Here is a 20922-nt window from a genome sequence, read left to right as displayed (position 1 = left end):
GTCTCTCCCGGTGGCCAAGAACCTCAATCAAGGCAGAGACTGCCAGATCCACTGCGGCGATTTCTTCTTAAAACGGCTGAGGCGTTCAATCTGTATCTGTAGATTCAAGTCCTAAAGATTGGGCACCTACTATAAACACCGTGAGGAACAGCAAAAAAAAAAAAAAAGTTTTGTTTTGTTTTAAATCCACGCCTAAAAGGACACTGAGCGCTCATCTCACACCTAATTTAGCTCATTTATTTGGTCCAATGAACCCCCTCAGTTCCGCCAGGGGAGGAAACTGAAGATTAAGGGCGGATCACTGGGTGGGATGTCAGGGAGTGAGGCTCCCAGGCACCAACAAGGAATCAATCAAACTGACCAATCCGGTCCCCCCCCTCCCGCCGGTGTTTATTAGGCGCCAGCTGGGGTGGGGGTGGGGGTGTTAGTTCACCCGCCGGTCAGGAGAAAGAGGGGCCTGCGGTGGCGGACCGGGGACTCCCGGGATTTTGGCGCCTAATTTTTGTGAGTTGCGAATTCTCGCCGGTGATTGGATCCCCCGGGCGGGCGGCGGCGGCGGCGGCGGCGGCGGCGTCCGGGAGCGGCGGCGCGGTGAGGGGCGGCGCGGCGGCGCGGTGCGGCCCTGCGCGGCGCCCCCCGGGTCGCGGCGGTTCCGTCGACCCCGGCCGGCCGCGGGGCTGCGCCCGTCGCCCGGTGGCGGCCTCCTGTCGGGGGATGGGCCACCAGGAGTCCCCGCTGACCCGAGCGGCGGCCCGAGGGGCCGCTTATATAAAGACGTTATGTAAAGGGCTCAGCTGGCGCGAACACGTGGAGGGCCACGGGAACCCGGACGCTCGGGCCTCCCCGGCCGGCGCCACGGCCGCAGCGGTTGCCCGCCGTACCCGGGCCGCCGCCGCCGCCGCCGCCGCCGCCGCCGCCCCCGTTACCCGGTCGCTGAGAAGACCCCGACCCGCGGCGCATCAGCCCCCGGCGCGCCCTCCGGGAGGCCGACGACGCGCCGTCGCCAAGTGGAACCGCACCACCCGCCAGGTACGTTTGAAGGCCGGAGCCGGCGTGGCGCTCGGGGACGGCCGAGGGCGAACCGGCGGCTCCCGTCCTCCACCCGCTGCCCGCGGGGACTTGGGCTGGTCCGTTGGGCTCCGCTAGGACTCGGTTCAGCGGACTGTTTACACCCGGGAGGACGCACGGCGGGACGCGGGGTGGGGGGGCGGCCGGGGGCGCCCCGTCCGGGGCCGGCGGCCGGGCGGCCGGAACCTCTCGCGAGGGCCGCTTGGGTGTGAGCTCCGAAGGCGTCCGGCTCTCGTTCGGGTTGGTGTCGGAGCTGTACCTGCCCGGAGCGCCGACGACCCAACGCCACCCGGCCTTGGCTTCTCCTTCCGGTTCCCCCTCCGAGCCGCGGCCCGGTGGTGCCGGCCGCCCCGCTCTCCCCGCCCCTCCGGCGTTCAACCCGCGGCGGTGGCTTCCGTCTTAAAGGGGCCGCGGCGGCGGCGGGAGGAGGAGGGGGCGGGGTGGGACGCTCCGTGGCCTGCTCTCCCGGCCTCCCCGCCTCGGCCTTGTGGTTTAACCGACTCTTTCGCCCTCAGGTCACCATCCAAGGTCCCTTTCCTTCACGTTCCGAGGCCGGACGGAGGGATGAGGCAGGGGAGGCCCGGGCAGCGCCGTTGCTGCTCCCCTCGCCGTCCGAAGCCATGGAAACGGGGAAGGAGGACGGCGCCCGCAGAGGTACACAAAGCCCCGAGCGGAAAAGGCGAAGCCCAGTGCCGCGGGCGCCCAGCTCGAAGCTGAGGCCGGCGGCTGCGGCCCAGGCCATGGATCCCGTGGCGGGCGAGGCCCCGGGCGAGGCCTTCCTGGAACAACGACGGCCGGAGGGCGGCGGCGGGTCGGCGCGGCCTCGCTACAGCCTGTTGGCCGAAATCGGGCGCGGCAGCTACGGCGTGGTTTACGAGGCTGTGGCCGGACGCAGCGGGGCCCGGGTGGCGGTCAAGAAGATCCGCTGCGATGCCCCGGAGAACGTGGAACTGGCCCTGGCTGAATTCTGGGCCCTGACCAGCCTCAAGAGACGCCACCAGAACGTCGTGCAGTTTGAGGAGTGCGTCCTGCAACGCAATGGGCTAGCCCAGCGCATGAGTCACGGCAACAAGAGCTCCCAGCTGTACCTGCGTCTGGTGGAGACCTCGCTCAAAGGTAGGAGTCCCACCCGCCCGGCCCGGACCGTCCCCAGGTTCCCCTCCACCTGGATCCCTGTCCTGTCACCGTCACCCCGGGCGGTGACACACCCTCCTCAGTCTAGCTTTTTGGCGCCCTCCGGGTCTATTCAAAAGGACTCCTGTTCAGTTTCCGTCCCCAAGTGTCGGCTGGCATTTTCATAGCAAGAGCTTCACTTAAATGAAGCTCGCCATTATTTTAGTGAGTCGCAGTGTCCCGGTGAGCCTTTATTAAATGCCTAAGGTGGTGGGGAAGCCGCCCAAGTGGACTCTTAAAGTTGGCTGAAATAGGTCTCTTCTCTTTCCCTCAAATAAACAAAAAGAAACTTTACCCACCCACTCTCTTCTGCGGTTTGTTTTCTGAGTTTTCCAGGCACATCCTCCATCTACACCCGCCAAAACTCGTGCATTCTAATCTGTGATATCCTCTGAGGATATCATCTCTAGAGCAGTCAAGTAAACCGGTTGGTTTTCTGGCTTAGACCTCTGGGGTGAATCCTCTACAGGTGGGTCTAAAGTTGTCCTGGAACAAAAAAAGAACTTCTTTTCCCACCTTTTTGCATTCTAATCCTTTTTTTTTTTTTTTTTCTTAATTCTCTGAGGCTGGCAGAGAAGTGGTTTTACTTATGAAGAATTGGTGCTCCTTGAGGCAAAGGGGTTTGAAGTCCTAAGATAACAAGTAGCTAAGAATCTGTTCAGAGAGGAGTGGGGACTAAAATAAGTCATAGGTTAGAGAATCCAAAAGGAAAATGATTCTGTGTCCCAGCTTTGGTGTGAGTGCTGGATTACTTTTTGGTAAAAGTAAGTTTTGTCTTCTTTCTATAACTAGAGAAACTTAAGGCTTAGAGGTGAACAAATATATCTTGAAGGTTAATCAGCTTAAAGGGAAGTCAGACTCCTAATTCCTGAAGTACATCTCCTAGCTTAAGTGATGAGAACCCAGATCAGTCTTTCTTCAAGCCCGGATCCTCTCACAGTAATGCTTCTCTCCCTATCTCATGATGGACTTTTGAGAATGGATAAGATTTAGGATTGAATAGGGTTGTATGAATCTGGGACTATTTCCCAACTTTATTGTAAGAGTCCCACACACCTACTGCAAGTTTCAATTGTTTGACAGTTGGATAGTTCGATCTGTATCACCTTGGGCCCTTTTTCAGAGTAGACATCGTCATGCCCATAGATGAAAAACTGAGCATCCTTCCTGAGTGAATGTTTTTTGTTTTGAAAACAACCCGAAGAGATCATCAAACCTTGCCTCTTTTAGACATTTATTACTTATTTCCTAGTCCATTTGTTCTTGCCTATCTTCTGTTAATAAATGGTCTGGACTTCATATCTGATGGCCTTGGGAAGTATGAATTTGCTTAGCCAAACACTTGGAGCTTTAGTTCATCTATGCCAGTCTTGAAGTTTTGGTGTAGTTTACAGTCCTTGCTTACTACCCCAGTGTAGAAATTTACATATACATTTTACTTAGGGAAATTTCCCAGTAAATAGTGATAGCATAGTATAGTGGGTAAGACCATGGACTTGGCAATTTGCCCTTAGTCTTGGCATGTCCTGAACTGAATGATGGAGGATGGGGGGTAAGTTTAAAGCCTGTAAGGAGCATGCCTTTATTGGAAGATAGGAGTACCTGAGTCATAGGGTTGCTGTGCACATGAGGAATGTCAATAATGCTCTAGATAAGGAGGAAATCACTGCCTCTCAATTCAGAATCTTTTTCTACCTTTTGAAATTCCACTTCAGGTTAAATTTCAGTTTCAAACTTCATTGGAAGGTGGAAAAACTATGTCCTGTTTCCTGTGTTGTCAGCAGTAACATGTTGATGACAACACTGTATTTATTCTAAGCCTCCCTTTGAGAAGTAAAACCAGAGAAATGAACATTTTTCCTATAGACCACATTCTAAATAGTGTTCTTTCAAAATACTGAAGTCTTCCAAATATTTAAGCATCTGTATTACCTGAGATAATGCAATGGAGAAATGTGTATGCTCTGTGCTTATGAAAGTGATTGTCATCAGTCAGGCTTAATATTAATTTAGCAAGTAGCAAGAGGTAATTGTCTTTTGCTTGCTAATATTAAAGTGAAGAATAGATTCAAATTAAATTTTTCTGATTGCTGCTTCCACAGTTTAATAGTCTTGATCCTGTCCATCCAGGGCCTTGATTTGGTACAAACTTTATAGCATGTAGATAGTGTCAGTTCTAAGATGGAAGAAATTTTAGGATAACCTGGCTTTGCTTTTCTAAAATAGAAAAGTTTTTGCAGCCAACCTTTTTTCTCATATCTTGAATTTAGAATGATTTTGAAATACGCCAAATCTGCCTTGAAGTGGCAGGCATACACTTTGTACTGTTTCTGTGGTAGTACTTGGAGATGAAGGAAAAAAAAAACGATGCACTTTTTGAACTTTTGAACACTCTAGCAAACCTAAATGGTCATCAAAGTCACTGGAGGAAATGGCAGGTTAGCTCACTATCTCTGTTGTCTTTGTTCAGAATTAAGAGGAATCTCAGATTGTGGCAGATAAGATGGATGTGCAAGAGGAGTGCCTGGGTGGAAATTGGCAGAGAAGATGACAAAGTGACATCTATTTCACTGTTAGATCAACAGGGTTATTTTCTCTCTGTTAACATTTCAACTTCCTGGTGAATACACAGAATGCATTTCTATAATCTCAAGAAATGACTTTTGGGCTGGGAAGGTGGCTCAGTGGTAGAGCGCTTGCCTTGCATGCATGAGGCCCTGGGTTCGATTCCTCAGCACCACATAAGCAAAAAGAAAAAAGCTGGAAGTGGTGCTGTGGCTCATGTGGTAGAGCGCTAGCCTTGAGCTGAAGAGCTGAGAGACAGCGCCCCGACCCAGAGTTCAGGCCCCACGACCAGACCCCCCCCCCCAAAAAAAAAAAAAAAAAAAGAAATCACTTGATGGGCTGGGAAGGTGGCTCAGTGGTAGAGTGCTTGCCTTGCATGCATGAGGCCCTGGGTTTACTTAGCACATAAGCAGAGAAAGCTGGAAGTGGCACTGTGTCAAGTGGTAGAGTGCTAGCCTTGAGCTGAAGACCTAAGTAAGGGACAGCACCCAGGCCTAGAGTTCAGGCCCCATGAATGACAAGAAAAATCCCAACAACAACAAAAAAAAGAAAGAAAGAAAAGAAATCACTTGATGTATAAAAAAAAAATCTTAAGACATTGTTCTTGGTTTTAGGCTACTTTTATAAATTTCTGTGCATCACATCTTGTATAAGCATAGCTCAAATAAATATTGTGTTTCTACCCAGAAGCACAGTACCGACCAAAGAGATCTTAGATATCTGAGCTGGGCTGCTTTTCCAAGGAGGAAACAAGAGTCCAGAAAACAGAGAGGTCTTATCCCAAGTAAGTTAGAAGAACCCAAACAATCTCTAGGGCTATGCAAAGACATGAATGATTCTGTAAATTATTTGGTTGAGTGGTTAGTGCCTGTGTCTATAACTTAGAAGTACCTTTCACATAAAGCTTAACACATTTGAGGTGAATAAAGGCCATTAGCCTTTTGTTTGCTTATTTTCCATTGCTAAAAAGACCCTGTCTTGAATACACACCTAAAACAAAGTGCTAGGTCATATAGAAGACACCAGGTAAGTTTGACTCAATTTCAGAAATTCTCTTCCTCTAAATCCTTCAGATAAAGAAGGACCCTCTCCTATTTCTCCTCCCCTCCCTAAAAAAAAGAAAAAGAAAAATCTGGCTACTCAAGGTTCATAAAACCAGATAATGGAAAACCTTGTTCTCTGCTTCTGCTTTACCACTTTGTATACTGTGCTCAGAATGCCTCCAGTGGCTTGGGATGGGTTCGAACTTAGGTCCTTGCCTGTGCACCATTGCTAAGTGACCACTGTGAGCCACATTACTGTAGTAGAAGGGACTTTTGCTTTGGGAGCTATGCATATGCTCAGGTGAACAATAATACAGGATCAGGAGTTGGGGCATCCTAGAAATAGGTTTCACCTAGAATTTAGTTGGGGGCAAGGAGAAACAGAACAAAAGTAGTTGAAGTCTGAACTAGATGGGGGTAGATTAGAGTCCTGGCATTGGATTGGTTATCAGCTTGCAGCCCCTTCCAGGCTGCTCAGGGCTCAGTACAGGCCCGCCACCCCTTACCCAAGCTCTTAGAACACGTCTGAATTCTAGTACAGTGGGGGCCCACAGTCTATAGACCCCATCAGGTGGGTGGTTATATTTTGGCATCAGAGATAGAAGAGGGGCTGGGTTGCGTGGGAGGAGGGAGAAGAGGGGGTATGTGTGGGGGAACCTCCAAGCTATTGGGATACAATACAACACAGGATTTGGAGTTGAAAGGTATTAGTATCAGTTTTCACCCAGTCAAGAACTAAAACTAGCTGAGTGTTATGTGTGTAAGGTGCTATTTGAAAGACTTTGTACCTGTCACTTAGCCCTCGCAACCATCTTTTTGAAGTCAGTCCTACAATTACAAATGAGGCTGCTGAGGTTAATGAAATTGCTTAGGTTAAAATCTGTGAGCAGATAACCAGGGTTCAAGCATAGTCATTCTAACTTAAATCTTCCAGCGTAACCACTATGGGCATATTTGGGAGAGGTGGTTTTAGCTCTGGGTTGTTTTTTCTTAGTTCTTTACTCAGAAACTAATGACTACTGTTAGTGTTTAATTATGTATTAATCTGTATTGTGGCACCGATTAATTTCTGTTGGTGCTGTCTTTGAATCCCAGCTGCGTGGTCTCTGTACCTGCTTTTGAGTCTGCTCTCGAATGTCTTGGGGCAACTGTTCAGATTTCTCTCCTGCTGACTGCTTTCCTTCTTTGTGCATTGGGGCTTTTAAGGTACCAGCCCCAGGAGATACAAACAAACCTTACTTAATTGAGTGTTGGCTAATTGGGGTTGCATTGGGTGAGGCCTTTTATAGTGTAAACTCCAAGGGAGTGCTTAGCTTTCTAGTAGAACTTCAGTTCACCTTGAATTTGGCCTTTGATAGTATCTTTATGGCTAGAACCCCTCCCCCCCTCCAAAAAAAAAGGACACATTCTAGATCCTGACCTCCTTGTCTTTAATTTACATATTATGCATGCCCTTTTGTTAGTATACACAGGCTTCTTCTGCACCACAAAACTGAAGCCAATTAGTCAAGAGGCAAGGCGGCTGTAGAGAAAACTTTTATTACCAAAGCTGTATTAGTGATCAGAAGGTGGAAGACCATCCTCCTAATTATCTCCCCAGGAAGCTGACTTAGGTGCCCTGTGTAGAGATGTAATAGTCACAGACTGGTGGGACCTCTCAGGTGGAGGTTTGTGGCCAGATGATGCTTATCTGGGCTTGATCTAGTTCTGAGGCAATTTTCAGTTCTGCAAAGCCCTAGAATTAAGATCATTATTTCCTCTGAGTATTCTTGTCACTAATTAATTTGCCCAAGTGCAGGTCATATTGCCTCATAGACAGGCAAAAGGGGTAGATGGCCCTGAGCCCCTATTGCAGATGACTAGGCTCTAGGTAATGAAAGAAATCTTAATAATTAATTATTGTAGGACACCAGTGTCAGGTGAGGTTAACCAGGAGTCAGGCAGAGATCTGGTCTTGGTGTTTAAACTTTGATTCTTAGCTTATTTTGTCTATTACTGAATACCTGTGCTCATGTTTGTACTGTGGGGAACCCTAAGACTGGATTCTGTTTTACCACAAGTGCTTAGGCTAATGGAGAGGATGGTTATGGTAAAGAGATGTGACCTTGATACAGCCTGTGAGAGATGTGGACTCATGGAAAGGAAGGATGGATTGATGAGTCAGGAATGATTGTGGCCTAAGCTGAGGCTTAGGTGTTGGATGAGGCCCATTGCACATGAACAAATGCTTGACCCAGGCTGCCATGGGTCTCTTTGCTTTCTACCTGGCTAGTAAGACCCATGTTTTAACTAGACTGTTGGGAATGTTCCAAGTAGTAGTAGCAGTTAGGATCTTAGTGTTTTTTATGTTCATTCTCTCATTTAATCTTCTGTTCTGAGAAGCCAGTGGATTTGTAATTATATGTTACAAAAGAAAAATCCAGGTCAAGCATATTGACTAGTTAACACTAGTGAAGGATGGAGCTCTAGATTTAGTTAGATGCTCTTTCCAGCTTCTGTATTGTTGCACTCAGTCTTGGGACCATTGGCCGTAATGGATGGCTTCTAGTGGTGCACAGAGACATGAGCATGACTAATACTCAGTGTTGTCTGCTCTGGTGTCCAGGCACTACACATAAGTGTTCTAGCTGACACAGTCAAACTTAGTGATATATATGTTTCATCTCTGTTTATGGAGAATGAAACAGGTTCTTAGGATCTTGGATCATAGCTGTGTAAGTGGTGGGGGTAGAGGGACAATGTTGATCCAAGCCCTGACCTTTCTTCTGGGCTTCTGCTTTATTTATTGGCCTCTGGAGGACACAGTATTTTACTGGCAGCCATTGTAACAGATCTATTTGACTAATCTTAAGAATCACTTTGGACACATCTTGTAGTATGGACATGTTAACCAGATCTTTAATGTAAAGACACACCTTAAATCTTTGAGACTGGGATGATGGGTTAGTTTGTATACTCCTTTTTCTTTGGAAGGCATACAGCCATGTGGGTCCTTGTCTTCCATCTATCAGGACTGATCTTCTAGACATTTCTTTAAGTGCTAAACAAAAATAGGAGTAGTCTTATTCACACTTCATTTTTATAGGTTTTCTGTAATCCTTTCTTAAGCATACTTTAATGAGATTTTTCCATTTTTTCCCTTTTTCACATTAAACTTTGCTTATGATGGGTTGCATGAACTTCTCTGTTGGCTTTTTTTTTTTTTTTGGTCGGTCATGGGGCTTGAACTCTGGGCTTGGGCGCTATCCCTGCACTCTTAAAGTGTAACACGGCTCTTTAAAACATTTCACCAAGTAGAAATACTACAACAGAATGTTAACATCCATAGGTAATTACATTCTTTCCAGGCTTTTCCTTTTATCTGTGCTGTATGAAGAAATATTTTGAGGTGGTTTGAGTGTTTAGTGTGTCTTTCATTAGTAGTGGTTTTTTGTTTTGTCTTTTGGGGACATTTAGAATAGGTTCCTGGAGTGGGACTAATGTGTCAAATGGACTAAGTTTTTTGTTTTTTGTTTTCTTTCTTTTCTTGGTGCCGGTCTTACAGCTTGAACTCAGGGCCTGGGCAGTTGTCCCTGAGCTTTTGTGCTCAAAGTTGGTGCTCTACTAACTAAGCCATAGGTCCATTTCTGGGCTTTTGGTGGTTAATTGGAAATATGAATCTCTCAGACTTCTGCCCCTGCTGGTTTAGAACCGAGATTCTCAGATGTCAGCCTCCTGAGTAGCTAGGATTATAGGCATGAGCCAGCTTGAACTAATTTTTTTTTTTTTTTTTGGTCCATCGTGGGCTTGAACTCTGGGCCTGGACGATGTCCCTAAGCTCTTCAGCTCAAGGCAAGCATTCAAGTCACAGCACCACTTTTCGGTTTTCTGGTTGTTAATTGGAGATAAGTCTCATGGACTTTCCTGCCAGGGCTGGCTTTGAACTGCAATCTTCATTTCTCAGCCTCCTGAGTAGCTAGGATTACAGCATGAGCCACCAGCTCCCAGTGAACTAAGCATTTTTAAGACTTGTGATATCTACTGTTGAATTGCTGTCATCTTAGCAATTGAAGTCAAAATCAAAATCTACTTCTGAGAGAAGTGTTGTGTAGACGGACAGTGGACCCCAGGGACTTTGAACATTGAACTCCTTGGGGTGTACATAAATAACAGTCTGCTTATAAGAAGCTTTTGCCAGAGAGGGAAATAGAATATCCAGGGAGAAATTGCTACCGGTACCAAGATGATCCTGGTGAGCACCCAGGTTCTGCTCCCAGCTACTTGTGTCATTCTTTGGAGCCTCTGCCTCCTCCCCTGAAAGGATAGGAGTTTGGAGTGGAGAAGATTGGGTCAGATACTCTGAATTATTCCTTTACAGCATACTCTGGTATATAAACAAAGTTCTATTGATCCTAAGCCATCAAGCCTTTCTCTTGATTGCTGTTTGCCTCCTCTTTTGATCATTCCTGGTTGCAGAACTCCTATTAAGTTCTCATCTGCTCATCTGACTTTTGGCTCATCAGCCTCCAGAGGGAACTCAACTAACCCATACTCATGGTTTTACATGTTAATATCATAGTGTTATCCATAGTCTGTCAGGCTATGTAAAGGGTAAGTTTAAGATCAGTGCCTCCATAGATATGTATAGTAAGTGGATGGGGGACTTTTGAGTGTTTCTGTTGCTCACTGCCTGCTTACAGGCATACCTCCTCTGTGATTCCTCTGGGCTACCTGGTCCCAGGTTGCTTGGTTTCTGAGCCCATGAGGCTTGATTGGAATTGAGTTAACTGGAAGCTGGATAGCTCACTTCTAAAAGAGATGTAGGAATAGCCTTATAAAATCCAGAGTATTTTATGTGTCTTGTCAGAAGGTACTTGCTTTTCCAGGGCTCATACTGCTCGTACAGTTTACTGTTACAGTCAGGTGGAGCTTGCTGGCTTGCTTTCTCCATAAAGTGGCTGCTTTTTTGTTCGTTTTTAAAGCATCAGGGATTAAGCCCCAGGTCTTCTGCGTGTTGGGCAAGTGCTTTACTACTGAGCTACATCTCCAGTCATTTTTATTTTGATACAGGTTTCTCTGTGTTGCCTAAGGTGGAATTGAGCTTGTAATCCTCCTGTTTCAGCCTACCCAGTAAAGGCTTACAGGCATGCACCACCATACCTTTCAGCAGGCCACGTTTTAATGGAAGACATCACTATGTATTTCCATGAGTAATGGTAATGCTCAGAGCGTCTGGTTTTGAGGTATTGTTTAGTATATCTGTCTCTCTGCAAACTGCAATATGGGAAATGCTTGGAAATGCAGAATTTATTTTAAGGTCACCTACGCATCAGACTTGAGGGTAAGTGAGTAGAACTGTCCAAAAGTAAACCTGCCTCTTTAATCAGTCAGCCCTCTGTCAGTTGAATAACAGCATGGTCTGCTTGAAATATTTGGCTGTGGAAGCTCAGATACCACCTTCATGGCCTGTGGCTATCCCTTCTTTTTTTTTTTTTCTTTTTCTTTTTCTTTTTTGTCTGTTGGGGACTTGAACTCTGAGCCTGAGCTCTGTCCCTCAGCTCTTCAGCTCAAGGTAGCGCTCTACCACTTGAGCCACAGTGCCACTTCCAGTTTTCTGAGTGGTTTATTGGAGGCAAGAGTCTCACCGACTTTAACTCCCCAGGCTGGCTTTGAACCATGATCCTCAGATCTCAGCATCCTCAGTAGCTAGGATTACAGGCGTGAGCCACCATTGCCTGGCTGGCTGTCCCTTCTGAGCAGGTTACTTAACCTCCCTAACTTCTTTCACACTTGCTTTTCCAATCTGTAAAATAGGCTGTCATGAGTTTATACAGTTGTGCCTGAAAACTGGTGATGAACTCTCACATCCTTATCACCTCTTCTAAATACCACCCTCCTTCTGTGTCTCTCTGGAAAGGAAACTAGATGTTTAACTCTTACTATAAATCTTTGATTGTATATATGTGTTGCTGGGCTAAAATCAATCACCTGACCTCCATCAGCCCCTGCTCTGGTGGATCACAGTGACTTTTGGGTCTTAGGAGTGAGGGTGGTTGGAACCAGCATTTCAGTGACAAACTATCCCAGGTAGTTTGATCATTTTCCCTCCCCAGTGTATACTTCCCTCTAGGAAGGCAGAAAGTCGAAAAAGAAATCTAACCCCTACCTTGAAAATTGCAAAATGTGCTAGCATTTCTCAGGGTTAAAGAGTTAAGCCATGAGTAGCTGACCAGAATGTCTGCTATTAGTTATAAAACTTGAATACAGTTTTAAGACCATGACCTTGGCTGTTCAGAAGAGGGAAGCTACTTGGGCAGCCAGGCTAGCATAAAGTAGATTGCCCTTCAGGCTGGCCTTACAGTGTGCATTCAGTTGCAGATTATGGACATGGCTGTGAAGGTTCACTTGAGGACCATAGTGATCAACTTTGGCAGAGATGTAGAGGATCCTTTTAACGTAGAGACTGTCTCAAAAGAGTGTCCTGGTGTAGCTAGAATGTAGGTTTTAGTTGTCTTAACCTAAGAAATGCGCTGTCCTCCATGGCATCTAGTCCACTATGATTTTTCAGATCCAGACATTTTCTTTTGTCTAATGTGTAGCATCTTTATTGTGGCCTACAGTGTTGGGACTATTGAAATGTGACTTTCCCGGACCTAGTTAGGGTTAGGGGTAATGAGGATGCTAGTGATGGTCTGTGGGCTTTTTCTCCAGAGGATCTTATACCCTACAAAATGTATTTCATATTAGTGACTTCACAGTAATCCCGTGATTAAGATGTCATTCTCAGATTTGATAAGACTGAGGCTTAGAGATTCAGGGTTTGTTCTATTTTATTGTGAAAATACCATATAGAGGGGTTATAATTACATGGGCAAGGAGGTTCAGGGTTTTGTCTATAAAGTTTTCATTGCCTTTCACCATGCCTCACTTAGCCCATGTTCTTCTCTGAATATTAGAATCAACCCAGTAAACACTGCAGTGCCTAGAACAGTGTATGCATCCAGACCTCTTGTTTCTGGTCTACGCCCATGTGGTCTTGTTTTCCAGCCTGGTTTGCTTCTCCACTTGAATAATCAAGTGCTAGGTACTGTCTCTTCCTTGAGTCTGGTAAAAAGTAGCAGAGAGGCCCAGACAGGCCTCGCTCCCTACACAGGCTTTTTGGTCCAGGAACCCATTTGCCCTACCCAGATGCTGACTTGGGGCACTTGAAATCTTTTATTTCTTTGTCTGGATGCTCATAATCTAGCCCTACACTACAGCCTGTTTGGCAGCCTTGTTTTCTTACTTCTACCTAGTCGCTATAGTTACCAGCTTTGTATATAAAATGATGATCATTTCCCCACCCTTTATTCCTCCACCAGAAATCTCACAGTTATCTGATGTGGCCTTTAGGAAGGAATTTGACTACTTTTTAATCTTTTTCTTTCTGGCTCTGCCACCAGGGATCATTTCTTGTTCTTTTCTGTCCTTCACGTCTAGATGGGTTTGGGCTTCAGGTCACAGCTTCATTTTGTAGTGTTTTTAGGTAGAAAGCCTCAGCCAGCTTGCCAGTGACCTAGAAAGAGGATTATGAGAGGGGGAAACAACTGTTCTGGAAAAAAAAAAAAAGCCATCTGCTCTGAACTGGTTCTACCTGTATTACTTTGATTGTGAGTAATATAAACAAATAAATTACATAATTGCAGTAGAAGGGAAGACTGTCTGATTGTGGTCAAACCTTAAGTCGGTGTCAAGTTAATCTTGGCTCAACCTGGATCTCCTAGACCTTGGGCTTTGTAAGACAGGGCCTTGGAAATATGGCAGGAATCTTCTGGATCACAGCCAAGGCTGTCTAAGGAAGTGCATCCTTTGTCTTTGGTTGTGTAATTACACCATACTGGAAGCAAGAGGACATATTTCAGGGTGTGGCTCAGTTAAAATTGTCCCCTGTGTCTACCTTGGGTGAGTCCCTTCTCTGTGGGTCAACCTTTTCATTAATGAGATAAGACTTTCATATGAGAGCTGTCAATGAAAAGTATATCATGATTGGCATAGAGAAGACAGTCACCATCTCCTACTTTCAAGCCCCACACAATTTAAAAAAACCAAAAACTGCTTATGCCTCTACTTCAGATTTCATTGTTCCCATCAGACTTTACACCTTGCTGGCTTATTTGTCCCTTTGGGTCCATTATTGTCTTGTCTGCTCCATCGTAGCCCAGAGTTGCTGTCTTGCATTCTTCTGCCAATCTGTATCCATTAAGGATATCTTGGGTCTTGCCCTTCTGCCTTGTTCATATTTGGTGAGCCTTGCCCTTCTTTGTGGTAGGAGTTGACCTTGCTGCCCCTAGTACTGCTGATGGTGATTGCTACCATAGGTGCCTGCAAATCTAAACTGTAGAGCCAGAGATGTGTTAGGGTAAAAAAAACTTAAAATACCATTCTTCATGTATTAACAAGAATTTTTCTACAAGTCAGGAAAGGAGAGAGGGAAGGTCATTTGGCTGACATGGAGCAACAGTGATAGTAGAAGCACACACTTAAACCCCTCTCCTCTTCCCAGCATGAAGTCCTGGGAGTTTGGATGGAATGATGCTCCTAGTTCAAGATACTAAAGAAACAAAAAAAAGGCTTCACAATCAACCAAACGGCCTGTGAAACCATGATTTTCTACTTAGGCCCCTTCATTTTAAGTGCTAGATGCTCCACTAGTCCCTGGTGCTGTCTGTCACCTCTTGGCCTGTCCTATGTGGGTTGAAATGGGCCTGCATGTGTAGAATTGACATAATACCATTTGTGCCGGTCCTCTTGAAGCAATTTGTCGCCACTGTCATTGCTTAATATAGCTTATTCCTTTGGTTGAAAAGTACTGTGAATATATCCATGTCACTGAAGCTCTTTCCTATCCTCCTTTGACTTAGGAGAAAGGATCCTGGGCTATGCTGAGGAGCCCTGCTATCTCTGGTTTGTCATGGAGTTCTGTGAAGGTGGAGATCTCAATCAGTATGTCCTGTCCCGGAGGCCAGACCCAGCCACCAACAAAAGTTTCATGCTACAGCTCACGAGTGCCATTGCCTTCCTGCACAAAAACCACATCGTGCACAGGGACCTAAAGCCAGACAACATCCTCATCACTGAACGGTCTGGCACCCCCATCCTCAAGGTGGCAGACTTTGGACTGAGTAAGGTCTGTGCTGGGCTGGCACATCGAGGCAAAGAGGGCAATCAAGACAACAAAAATGTGAATGTGAACAAATACTGGCTGTCCTCAGCCTGCGGCTCAGACTTCTACATGGCTCCTGAAGTCTGGGAAGGACACTACACAGCTAAGGCGGACATCTTTGCTCTGGGCATTATCATCTGGGCAATGATAGAAAGAATCACTTTCATTGACTCTGAGACCAAGAAGGAGCTCCTGGGGACCTACATTAAACAGGGGTCTGAGATCGTCCCTGTTGGTGAGGCGCTGCTAGAAAACCCAAAGATGGAGTTGCATATTCCCCAGAAACGTAGGACTTCCATGTCTGAGGGGATCAAGCAGCTCTTGAAAGATATGTTGGCTGCTAACCCACAGGACCGGCCTGATGCCTTTGAACTTGAAACCAGAATGGACCAGGTCACATGTGCTGCTTAAATTCAGGCCTGACCATCTTGGGTGTTTTTAAAAGTAGGTGAGTGCTCTCTTCTTCTTCATGGACACTCAATAAAGTGGGTTCTGTGTCCTCCTCCCTCCAGTGTATGCTGTGGAATAGGGAGAAGTGCAGGGATGATGAGAAGGATCTTCTCGCCCCCCTCCCCCCCCAACCAAATACTGCCATGACCTCTGCCAAAGTCTTGCTGAAGAGATAGGTTATGTAAGATTATTTGAATACAAGTTGGGAAATCTAGTTTTTTTGAGAGGAGTTTGTGTTTTGGCTCAATCTCATAAGTTCCTAGGAAATACTTTTTCTTACTGTCAGGTAAGAAGTGCACACTATAGGAAATAAGCAGAAGAGGTACAGCTTTTCAGAGAGGAAATAGTATTGCTAATTATTGCTTTCCTGTTCAGATGTGTTACATGGTGTAGGTCTTTTTGTAACTAGGGAGACTGTTTTCTGCCCTTTTTACTCAACACAAGATTTGAGCAACTGTCATACTTGGAAAGGATGGCTTTCAGTGATGGGATGACATCCCATTAAGCAATCTCTATATGGTAGAGATTACAAATATCTACAGAGGAACTGGTCTCGGGGAGCTTGATACATTGGTTAGACTAGACCTTTGGGTTAATGAGGAGATTGAGGACCAAAACAGAGCGGTATGGAGAGAGGTTAGGTAGAAAATTCAGAGGTGAATGCATTTAACAGGTATATAGACAGGAATCCAAGGTATGGACCAGACAGTAGATCAGACATTGATCCCCATATTTTTACATGTACTATAAGTGACTTATCTAAGATCCTATTGAATTAAGAGCAGCTACGTCTTAACCTCCTACCTGCTTTTTTTGTTTGGTTTCTTAATGCCAATATGGCAAGGTAGAATAATCTCTTAGATTCAGATTTAGTTGAAGCCTTGAGTTAAGGTGGAAGTGCTGGTCTTGCCAGTTGTAGGAAGGAACCATCAGGCATAGAGCCTCTGTCACTTGAGTTAATTGTTCCTCCCTTTCCCCTTGTCATCCTCAGATTTCTGGGTGGAATTGTTCATACCAAGTAGAACAAGTTACATCTATAGTGTTTTCAGCATCTGTATTTCTGGGTGTATCACTAGCCATAATTCTGTCATTTCATAACCATTCATGAGTACCTTCCAGATGCCAGGCCAATTTGTTCACTACCCATTGAGTAAGATGATGACATTCCCCAAAGCCAGCCTTGAGGGTGACAGGTTGGCTAGTATTTTAATTGTATTTTATGCTGTCATTTTCTATTTTGATCTCAGTCTTTCTGCTTTTACAAGATTTCTAGAGTTCAAGTTTGTCCCAATGTAGGAGGGAAGTTGTCTTTGGAAGAGGAGACCTGAATTTGGGTTATGATTATGTGGTTGTCACAACTAATTAAGATCAGGGCTCCCATTTGTGCACCCACATTTAAGATTTGCTTTGCTTTACTGGTCAAAAGTTTTGGGAAATTTGGGGTGATTCCTCATCTAGAAGAAATGGGTGCCACTGAGAAGGGGAGATAAGGTTAGCCTCTTGTCTCGTTCTTGGTAAGTGTCCCAGGCTGTTTGATCCTTATGTCTTGTGGCTCTCTCAGCTAATAATACTGTGCATATGGTACTAGTTTGTTGTGGCCTATCTTACGCTGTCCTAGGTGGGCACCTACATGTATACTTGGGCCCAGGTCTATGTGACTGAAGCTGAACCTTGTATACTAAAAGCTTGGATTTTATTTTCAGACTAGCCAGAGTTAGTCCATTAGAGAATCAGGGTTCAGTTGGTAAGAACATTGAATCTAGGTATGTCCTCTTTCTCCTGCCAAAGTTTATGGATGGCAAGAAGTTAACTTCACATATTCATTCAGCATGTTTATTGGGAAACTATTTGCCAGGCACCAGTATAGGCACAGATCATCAGTGAACAAAAAACAAATTTTTGCAGTGTGGAGCTTACATTGTATGGAGAACACAGTGAAAACACAGAGCATGCCCTAGAAAGGACTAAATGCTGAGTGAGGGTGGGATCGGTAGAGCAGCAGAAGAGATGTGAATGTTGGGAGGTTGGGGGAAGGTTTCTTTGGTAGAGTAGGCCTTTATAAGCCATTGCAAAGATTTTGGCTTTTAATATTGGGTGAAATGGAAAGCCACTGATGTGTTTTAAATTGTGTGATATCTGACTCTTTGAAAGTATCACTGTGTGTCCACTGTGCTCATAAGCCAAAAGGGAACAACTGAAGGGGTAAGATAATGATACTGGCTTGAAATAATGGAGCAAGGAAGAAGTACCATACTATGGGTGCATTCTAGGATGGGAGCCCCAGGATTTCTGGTAGATTGGATATGAGATGTAAGAGAAGGAATTGATGATTTCAAGGTTTTGGTCTAAGCAGTTGGAAGGATAAAGCATTGGTTAAGAGAGATAGGGGAGGACATTGGGAGGAGTGGGTATGGTTCCAGGAACCTTGGCACCCCTGTAGAGAATCTGAGTACAAGTGTGTAGAGAAGAATGAGTAGTTGGCTGAGTCTGGAGTTTCTGTATAGCCTAGACATACAGAGTCTGGAGTTTCTGTATGCCTAGACATACAAATCTAGAGATTGTCTTTTGCCAAAAGACTAGAGGACAGCCCTGGGCTGCTCTGATATTCACTGGATATACCAAATGGTAGTGTCCTTAGTACTTGAGCAATGTTTGTTGGAGTAACAGAGTGAGTTTGAGAAGGAATGAGGAAGAGAGGGTTAAAGACCTTGATTTTTTTTCAGTTGGGTTTGAAAGCCCCCTTATAATGTTGAAATGGAAGATTTCAGAGCTCTTTTGTTGTGTAGTAAGTGGGAGTATTTGCAAATAATAAAAATCAAAACATGTTTTAATGTTTCCAACAGCTGAAGAATATGCTAATTACATGTTATAAATACTATATTTACTTTGGGTGCAGTGGCTGACGCCTGTAAGGATTCGCTTATCAAGCACAAGGCCTTGATTTGAAACCCTAGTACCACTACTTGAAATATTGATAGCTGTAGATCAAGATATATAATATAATGTCTCATTTAACAGGCTTTGTTTTCTTTTTTTCTTGTTGGTCGTGGGACTTGAACTCTGGGCCTAGATGCTGTCCCTCAGCTCTTCAGCTCAAGACGAGCACTCTACCACTTGAGCCACAGCACCACTTCCGGTTTTCTGGTGGTTAATTGGAGATAAGAGTCTAATAGACTTTCCTGCCCAGGCTGGCTTGGAACCAGGATCCTCAGATCTCAGCCTCTTGGGTAGCTAGGACTAGGTGTGAGCCACTGGCAGCCGGTCGAACTTTGTTTTTTTTATGCACTTTTTCTTTGTTCAGTGTGTGCCTTAGTAGTCAGCTGGGTACTTACCATCTGTGCATTATTATCTAGTGCTATGTCACTCATAGGGTAACCTGGAAAACACCATTGTACACAAAGGGAGACAATCAAATGAAAAAGCCCAATCATTTCCTATTGTCATTATAAACGTATATCTTCCCAGACTGTGCATTGAGAGCCATTCACACATACAGCTCTGGCTGAGGAATTTTGCCATTAAAGTGAGGCCAAATAGTAGGTGGTGGCTAAAATCTAGAAAAGAAGGTTATGTGTGGTCCCCAGGAAAGGGATAGAACTTGTGCACCCTGGATCCTCAGCAACTTTCAAGTTAGACATATCACGGCCCAAGCTAGCAGCACATAGTAAATGACCATACCTAACCACAGTGCTGACCTGAAGAATTCCCTTTGTCATTTAATGTAGTAAGTTTCAAAGTATCATTTAGGTCAAGCTTTTTTCCCCCCAGAATGAAAGGAGGAAACACACTTGGGGTTGGAAGTTCAGATTCCTCTGGAAGGTTTGCTGACTGGAGATAGTACAGGGACTGAGTCACATTTCTGTGTGGCCACAGGCAGGTTATGTTCCTTCAAGCCTTGGGCTTATTACCTATAGAATGGACTCAGTCATAATTGTCTAGTGGAGGGGAGGCGGGGGGGGGGGGGACACGGTGAGGATCACAGGAGGTAGTGACTGCAGTGAAGTGCTACATGATACCATGTGGCCTGAAAGGGAGGCCTTCTGCCCCTCTGAAGATAGTGACTTGTAGCTTGTCTTTAGAAGATTGCCAGAAAGCTTTTCTTTTAAAATAAAGTTGTATTAAGGGCCATTTGTCCAATTGCTTCTCCCAGAAAAAAGTTACTCCCTTTACCAATCAGCCCCTATCTCTCCCTTATTTGTCACTTTTGGGAGACATTTAATCCTTTCTAATGGGTTCTACCAGCCAGTCACAAGTCTTACCCCACACAGGAAGCCAGTCAAACTGACGTGCCAGGTGCCACCACCCTCACATTACCAGGGAAGGCAGGGTGTTGGGAGATGAAGAATTGCACATTCATGGCCAAGTCTGCCGCCCAGTACACAAACCTTGGTTACTAGGGCCTTTTGGAGCCAAGCCCTTGAATGACGTGCATTTGGAGTGAACAGCTAAGGCCTCCGAAGGAAATCAGATGTTCATGTGACCTGAGGGGTCATAGAAAGTCTTGGTGTTCCATCGAATGATATTAGTGGCCTAATATCACAGAAAGAAACTAGACCTGATTTCTTCTTGAAGGTTAGAGTTTGTAAGGAACAAGTTGTAGATTTGAACTCTCATGGCTTTGAGTCATCTATAAATCATTTGTGAATTTTAGATAATCTACATAATGGAATTTTCTCAACTAGGTTGAATTTCCTGTCCACCTAGCTCTGGGCAATCTCATGAGTGACAGGGACTTGAGAACACATAGTAGGCTCCTCATGGGCAGCAGTTTCTTCTACTCTGGCAAAGTCAAAGTATACTTGTAGGCAAACAGGTAGCTCAAAAGAAAACATAAACAGGCTTTTAAAGAAGGAAACGCTACCAAGGGCAGGGAGGATTCTGTGCCCCTAAAACTGATCTCATCTTAATCTGTGGTGGAGCCTTGAATTACTGGGCTGGAGAGGAGGAGGAGGGATTATTAAGTCCTTTAGAATAAAGGCTTCTTGGGGAGAAGATTACATATATACTGATTTCTGCTTATTTATGTTTTTGCTGCTATAGGGACTTGAACTTTCAAGCCTGCTTGCTCAGCTTTTTTTTTTTTTTTTAAATCATCTTCCTACTACTTGAGTCATACATCCAGTCTGGCAACATGCTGGTTAATTAGAGATAGTCTTTGGGCACTTCTGTCCCAACTATCTTTTAACCTTGATCCTTAGATCTCAGCCTCCTAAATAGCTAGAATTGACAGATGTGAGGCATGATCAGTTTTTTTGATGCAGGCATGTCTAAACAACTGAGCCTTTACTTCTCCCACCTTTTGTGTCTCTTGTCTGGACAAGAGTTTTGGAGTTCTTCCCCAGCAAGGAGGCTCTGGCTGTTCCCTGGTGACCCACTGCTGCCATCTCTCAATTGTCCCTGCTGCCTCAGCCAGCCAAAAGAAGCTGTAGGTTATATAATGGG

The 20922-nt window shown here is 45.2% G+C and overlaps 1 protein-coding gene across 4 annotated transcripts in view; it reads left to right on the top strand.

Annotated features, from left to right (window-relative positions):
* The first annotated feature begins 650 nt into the window (after window positions 1-650).
* The window catches only part of Stk35 (serine/threonine kinase 35), a 35759-nt gene continuing 15487 nt past the window's right edge, over window positions 651-20922 (top strand). Inside the window, exons 1-3 of one of the 4 annotated variants that reach the window (XR_011368728.1) lie at window positions 652-1029; window positions 1584-2184; window positions 14729-15478. Coding sequence is in view for 3 of the 4 variants with exons in the window: in XM_070006908.1 (XP_069863009.1) it covers window positions 715-1029; window positions 1584-2184; window positions 14729-15441 (1629 nt within the window). In the remaining variant the exon portion in view is untranslated. Of the gene's footprint in view, window positions 1030-1583; window positions 2185-14728; window positions 15479-20922 lie in introns of all 4 variants that reach the window. The other 3 variants (XM_070006908.1, XM_070006907.1, XM_070006909.1) reach the window with 3 other exon arrangements.

This window comes from Dipodomys merriami, unplaced genomic scaffold (genome assembly GCF_024711535.1).
Source record: "Dipodomys merriami isolate MVZ:Mamm:240054 unplaced genomic scaffold, mDipMer1.0.p SCAF_7, whole genome shotgun sequence".
Lineage (NCBI taxonomy): Eukaryota > Metazoa > Chordata > Mammalia > Rodentia > Heteromyidae > Dipodomys > Dipodomys merriami.
Note: the sequence above shows the minus strand (reverse complement) of the source record. Positions and strands in the feature narration are given on the sequence as shown.